Source organism: Nicotiana tabacum, chromosome 12 (assembly GCF_000715075.1).
Source record: "Nicotiana tabacum cultivar K326 chromosome 12, ASM71507v2, whole genome shotgun sequence".
Classification (NCBI taxonomy): Eukaryota; Viridiplantae; Streptophyta; class Magnoliopsida; order Solanales; family Solanaceae; genus Nicotiana; species Nicotiana tabacum.
In genome coordinates this window covers 130,800,806-130,807,769 of record NC_134091.1, presented here as the reverse complement: position 1 = coordinate 130,807,769, position 6,964 = coordinate 130,800,806, and the positions used below count along the sequence as shown (strand labels likewise).

Sequence of the window (6,964 nt, the reverse complement as noted above, 5' to 3'; positions counted from 1 at the left end):
ATGTCAAATCCTTTAAGTGGACTAGGAAACAGTAAATTACACTTAATGGCCTAAAAAATGGATGGTATTGATATTTTGACCCTCACTTGGCAAACTTTTAACGGCAAAGGGCCAAATATACTCCATTTGCTTTTGAAAATGGTCTAAGAATACCCCTCATTATACTATTGAGCTATATATACCCTTCCCGTCATACTTTGAAACAAATATACCCTTATTTTGGATGGAGTGCCACGTGTCAGCGTCAAATGAAATCGACCCATTTTTTTTTACCCGATTCGTTTTAAAAAACCCACAACCCGACCCATTTTAAAATTCAGATTTTTAAAGCATATATTTTGTAAAAATTGGAATTTATTTTTGTAAAAACTGAAAAAAGGAATTTGCAAAATATATATTTTTAAGTCTTTTCAGTTTTTTTAAAGTATTTTTTTGTAAAAACTGAAAAAAAATATTTTTTTAAAAAATGCTATAAAAACTGAAAAAAAGGAATTTGTAAAATATATATTTTTAAGTCTTTTCAGTTTTTTTTAAAGTATTTTTTTTGTAAAAACTGAAAAAAAAAATATTTTTTTTAAAAACTGAATAAAAAAGACTCCTAAAGCAGTGAACTACATATGCATTAGTTTAAAAAAAATAAAAATATTTTGTAAAATCTTTTTTTTTTCCAGTTTTTACAAAAAAAAAATACTTTAAAAAACTGAAAAATATATATTTTGCATATTCCTTTTTTTTCTTCAGTTTTTGCAGAATATATATTTTTTCAGTTTTTAAAGCATTTTTTAAAAAATTTTTTTTTTCAGTTTTTACAAAAAGAATACTTTAAAAAAACTGAAAAGACTTAAAAATATATATTTTGCAAATTTCTTTTTTTTTTCTCCAGTTTTTACAAAAACAAATTCCAGTTTTTACAAAATATATGCTTTAAAAAAACTGAATTTTAAAACGGGTCGGGTGATGTTTTTTTAAAACGGATCGGGTAAAAAAAAAAAAGAAATGGGTCGTTTTCATCTGGTGCTGACACGTGGCACTCCATCCAAAATAAGGGTATATTTGTTCCAAAGTATGACGAGAAGGGTATATATAGCCCAATAGTATAACGAGGGATATTCTTACACCATTTTCGAAAGTACATGAGTATATTTGGGTCTTTGCCGAACTTTTAAAATTTTTGTCAGGTAAGCGAGCGACAATACGTATTAAACTTAAAATTTTGCCAAGAGAACAAGTAGGGGCAAAAATGACACCGAAGTGTCCTATTTGTGCAAATCACAAATATACATTGGAAAGAAAATATTACAACTAGTTACCAATAAACACAATTTACACGATTTATACATATTCCAACTGGTTAATACCAACAAACACAATTTGCACAATTATACACATTCCAATAAAAAATTTCAACCTGTAACCAAAATCTCTCAAACCCAGTGAAAATCACAATTCTGGAAGAGTCTGTTAAATATTGACGAAGATCAAAAGTATTCTTTTTTGACTAACTTAAAGAACAAAATTAGTGCTCAAAACTATATTTAAGATATTATTTTAAAACCTACTCCAAAACATATGGGACCATTTTTTGTTATTTTTTCTATCTCATGTCATCAACCCCACCAACGTTTTTACCAAGAAAATATGAAGAGATACTCATACACTTAATAATAGATTCGATTTTAATTAATAATCTACTAATACACTCTTCATGAATAAGAGCAGGAACCAGCACAAATAAAAAATAACAACCCAAAACCATGTAACAAAAAAAATTAGAATAAGTGATCCTTTATTACCAAATATTAAACTAAACTTCGTAAGCTAATTTGGCTACAAGACGCTCCAAATAATCAGGAGCGGAACTAAAGTATTAGGCACGAGTTCAGACGAATCAATTTTTGCTTAGACCATGTATTTGTAATAGAAAATTTATTACATATGTATAAATATTTAACTGCAAACCCAAAAACTAAGACGAGCTACAACAACAACAACATAACCACTATATTCCCACAAGTGGGGTCTGGAGAAACTAAGACGAGCTATTCGGGGATAAGTTTAGAGCTCCTAAACTTCAAATTTTCGCTCCGTCTCTGTCTACAACTTGTGTAGAATTAGCTGAGCGCCATGTTGAGGTTGAAGAGTTAGCACAGAATAAGGAACATGAGCATAAGATGGAGAAACATCAAAAGCATAGTGTTGTAGAATCATAGCAAGTGCCATTTTGGCCTGTAACATAGCAAAGTGTTGTCCAATGCAGATTCTTGGTCCCCAACTAAATGGGAAGTATGCAAACTTCCCTTTTGTTGCTTTGTTTACTCCTTCACTAAACCTCTCTGGATTGAACTCTTTAACATCTTCACCCCATATTTCTTGGTCATGATGCAACATTATTGTTGGTAATAGGAGTTGCACTCCACCTGGTAGTGATAAGTTTCCTAATTTGGTTTCTTTATGTACCTCTCGACCCATCAAAAGAAGTTAAATAAATATACAATAAGTAAATGGGTTCACAATCAAATATTTATGGATATTTAGTGAATTTTGTAATATATATACAGGGTGTATACAAAAACTACTGGGTTCCTGGGAACCCGCATGTAATAGGCTGGATCTGCCCCTGGTGACAGTATAAATAAATCTTTATACGATTAGTATCATGTTATCTAAAAGGTAAATTAGTAACTAGAAAATAAGGTAGGAAAAATGTTAAATTACACTGATAATATAAAAATTTGTTAATTTACACGGTTAGTGGACATAAGTTAAATTCTTCTTGAAAAGATACAGGTAGGTATCCGCCTAATGACACCGGGTGTCCACCTAAACACACCAGTTCTATTTAAAGAGTTCAAATTCAATATACTGATTGTGTAAATCAGATCATTTATAAGGTTATTACAAGATCCCTATTATGGTTAAGCATTAGGAGAAATGGTGAATGACTTGATATCACACGTTTGAACTTGGTGCAGCTGGTAAGTTGTTGTCATGTGACTAGGAAGTCACGGGTTTGAGCCGTGGAAACAGCCTCCTGCAGAAATGCAGGGTAAGGCTGCGTACTATATACCCTTGTGGTCCTGCCCTTCCTCGGACCCACGCATAGCAAGAGCTTAGTGCACCGGGCTGCCCTTTTTTCCACTTGATATCACATGTTAAATTACATAGACTGTCAGTGTATTTTAACTTAATTCCTAGTGTTTATAAGAATAGAAAAGAAAATTATACAAAAACCTTCAAACTTAGTGGATAGATACATAGGATTATGCACTTACAACTTTGAGTTGATTCAGCATGTCATAGTCAGGTCTGTTGTTGCCAAAGACTTGAAGAACCTCTTCTCTAGCACGAGCTTGCCAATCGGAGTGTTTGCTTAGTACAATCATTGACCATGTAAGCAATGCTGAAGTTGTCTCTTGTCCAGCAAAATAAAACAACTTACACTCTTCAATTACCTCATCCAAACTCATTCCAAATTTCTTATTTCCATGTTCCTGAATTTCTTTCAAGTTGGAATCCAACAATATACCCAATAAGTCATCATTATTAAAAGCTTCCCTTGCTTCAATTGCATCCATTCTTTTATTGATAATTCCCAACACAAGTGATCTTACTTCCTGATATATTTGTTTCATCCTTCTGTTCTCTTTGGTCGGCAGAAACCTATAATTCAGAAATGAGTTTAGTTCTATGCGCTGATGGTGTAACATATAAGGTAACGACAACTCTGATATTTGGCAACCCGCTAAAAATGGGAACATGCCTACTATAATAGGTTAAATTACACGATGATGTAAAATTATTTTTCAGCTGTCAAAGTATATAACTTACATCCTTCCGAAAATAACATCCAATCACGACAAAAATAAATTCAACTTTTTTATGTATTAAACAATACTTGGAGGAAGAATATGAAGGTAACTTACATAATGTAACTTGACTCTGTCACTTTTAAGATAATTTTGGCTAGTTCTTGTTGAAGTTCAAATATCTTTCTTCCTTCTTCATAGCTACTGCCAAATGCAGTTCTTGAAATGGCATCACTTGTTAAACTTTGAAGATATGGCCACACATCTACCTCTGATCCTTCTGCAGAGGCAACTTTTTCCCATTCGCTCAACATCTCACAAGTACTCAAATGGAATGAAGGTATCATATGCTGTATATTATATTAACATTTAAACAACCACAATCAGTATATTAGAGTTTGCATACTGTAAAGGTAAAAATCAATAGGATTTTCTTATATATACTGTATAGAAATTTTTTACCCTATCCGTGTATATTAAGTCTAGCTCAGTCGGTAGAGTGCAAGGCTCTTAAACTTGTGGCCATGGGTTCGAGCCCCATGGTGGGCGTTAGCACTTTATGAAAGGGAGCCTTGGAACAACGGTAAAGTTGTCTTTGTGTGACCTGTAGGTCATGGGTTCGAGCAATGGAATCAGCCACTGATGCTTGCGTAAGGGTATGCTGCCTACATTACACACACCCTTAGGGAAGCACCCCTTAGGGTGTGGTACTTTCCTGGACCCTGCCTGAATGCAGGATGCCCTTTTATCAGTGCATATTAACATGTTATACATAGCAGGTTACTATTCTCACTTATTACCGTCAATATATAGAAGTTAAATCCTAGAGCCTTAAGCAACTATATCGAGTTTAGAGATACCTTCAACTTGTCTAGGTGAAAAGCAGGATTGAGGATTCTTCTGTGCTTAGCCCATTTATCTGCTTCATAGCTCAAGATTCCTTCTACTAGCAACTTTGTGTGTGCAGTAGGAGGAGGCTTCTGGAAAATATTACTCTTTGACAAGATTTCCCTTATAAGTTCTGGGTCCGTGATGAGCATTGCAGGAGTTGGCCACAACCATATAAAAGAATTCTTACCTACAATTAAGATGCTATAATTTCACTATTGATAAAAACTATTGAGATGGCATATAAATATCTCACTCCAAACAAAATCGCGCAGTGACGTTTGTTATGTTACAGATCTTAAAAAAAGTAATTAACGTGTCTTTAACAATTTAAGCGTTCAGAACTTCAGATTAATCAGTTCACGTAATGTAATAAGCTATTTGTTCTGTCCACAAGTTCCATTGCCACCAATCTATGAAATATTTTCATGTATTTGCCCGTGGTGGGTGGAGGATTTTCACCAAGGGACAACAACAACAACAACAACAACTTACCCAGTATTATCCCACACCGTGGGGTCTGGGGAGGGTAGTGTGTACGCAAATCTTACCCTTACCTTGTGAGGAAAGAGGGATTGTTTCCAATAGACTCTCGGCTCAGGAATAACACGCGAAGGGAATTCAAAAAATAATAAAAGTATAGCATGTGAAGAAGCCTAGAGGATTCAACATCTAATATATATAATGATCTTATATACGCAGTGTAATATTTTGACAAAAGATCCCCTCCGCCCCTTGCTCCGCCCAAGATATTTGCTCAGTAAGAAGTGTCATGTCAATATGTGCAGGGGCGAGCTACATGGTCCAACGTTTGATTTCCCTTCGTCGAAAAAATATTCTATTCAAATAATGTAAAAATAAAATTTCTTAGATATGTATAAATTGTTGAATCCTCTTGGCGTAGGAGAAACTTTTTGTGTAGTGAACGGAAATCTTAGACGTGGCATTCTTGGATATTTTTTTCCCTTTGAATCCTTTTGTTAGAATTCCTGATTCCGCCACTGCAAATATACGCACTTGAGGAATTCACACAGAGTCAACAGGTTATACTCCTTATACTGACTTTCCACGTATATAAAATGGAAGGGAAAAATAGCCACACAAAAAAAGCATAATGAATGAGAAGGTGCATATGTATTAGGGAATTATATTCACCTTACCGTAATCGATGATGGTTTTGTGGATAAAGGGCATGATTCTAGGCACAATATCATGGGAGAATTTGATAGGCTTGGACTTAGCTTCTTCATCCATCATCACAACTTCTTTCATGTCTCCATACAACAGCTTGTAAGAGTTTCCCCTGAAACCCAACTCTTTGAGGCATTTCTCCAAACACTTTGGCTGCAACCACAGCCAATTCATGAATCTCCAACCACATCTCAAAAGAATAATTATTATGACAAAGGAGATTGCTAGTGAAATATTGTATAGCATCTTTGTTTCTTTCTGTGATAGAGAGTGGAGAAATGGGCTTGGAAAATCTTGTATTTATATGCATTTCTTTGGGCAAAAGGAGAGTTGCAAAGCAAGCTTATCATTGAGAAATATTAGAAGAGTCAAAGGTATCTAGATAGCTTTATAAGAAGCATATGACAAAGGTGATTGCTAGTGATCTTGTCTGCCAAGAAAAATCAAACTTTTCGTCTTCCATTACTAACTTTTTTGTATATGTTAAGCCTCATTTGAAATATAACAATGACAACAAATTTAGGGGAGTGTACAAGCTAGGTTTGTAGCGTGTACGCATGTCTTACTCCTAGGTCTATAGTATGTGTGTAAGCATGTGTTACAACTATACTTGGGAGGTAGAAATATTGTTTCCGATCAACCATCGGCTCAACAAGATAAAAAGCAATAGTAGAAACAAGCAACATCAACTACAAAAGCCAAAAAGATAATAACTGCAATTTAAGAACTAGAAAAATAGACGAAAGGAAGCAATATCAACAAACAATAATAACAACAAGAAAAAAAAAATAACAACAATATACTAGAAAACCTAAGCATAAGATTATAGGAAAACAACATCTAATACTAGCAATTTAAGAACAAGACATCAGACTAACCCTAAAAATCATAGATACGGAATAGAAAAATGCTCGACTACCTACTAATCTTCTACCCTAATTCTCGACGTTCACACCATCAAAGGCCATGTCATTTGTAAGTTGAAGTCGTCGTATGTTCTGTTCTGCCTGATCATGTCTCCTCAGTACGTCTTTGGCCGCCCTTTACCTCTTCTCATATCCACCCAAACCAACCGCTCG

The 6,964-nt window shown here is 34.3% G+C and overlaps 1 protein-coding gene across 1 annotated transcript; it reads right to left on the bottom strand.

Annotated features, from left to right (window-relative positions):
- Positions 1–1,878: 1,878 nt before the first annotated feature.
- On the bottom strand, positions 1,879–6,377 carry LOC107805627 (cytochrome P450 72A225-like). The gene is made up of 5 exons (XM_016629698.2): positions 5,855–6,377; positions 4,667–4,884; positions 3,924–4,156; positions 3,273–3,660; positions 1,879–3,138 (listed from the first exon to the last, which is right to left on the bottom strand). The coding sequence occupies exons 1-5, from the start codon at positions 6,129–6,131 to the stop codon at positions 2,995–2,997; spliced, it is 1,260 nt and encodes a 419-aa protein (XP_016485184.1). The 5' UTR covers positions 6,132–6,377; the 3' UTR covers positions 1,879–2,994.
- Between the last annotated feature and the right edge of the window lie 587 nt (positions 6,378–6,964).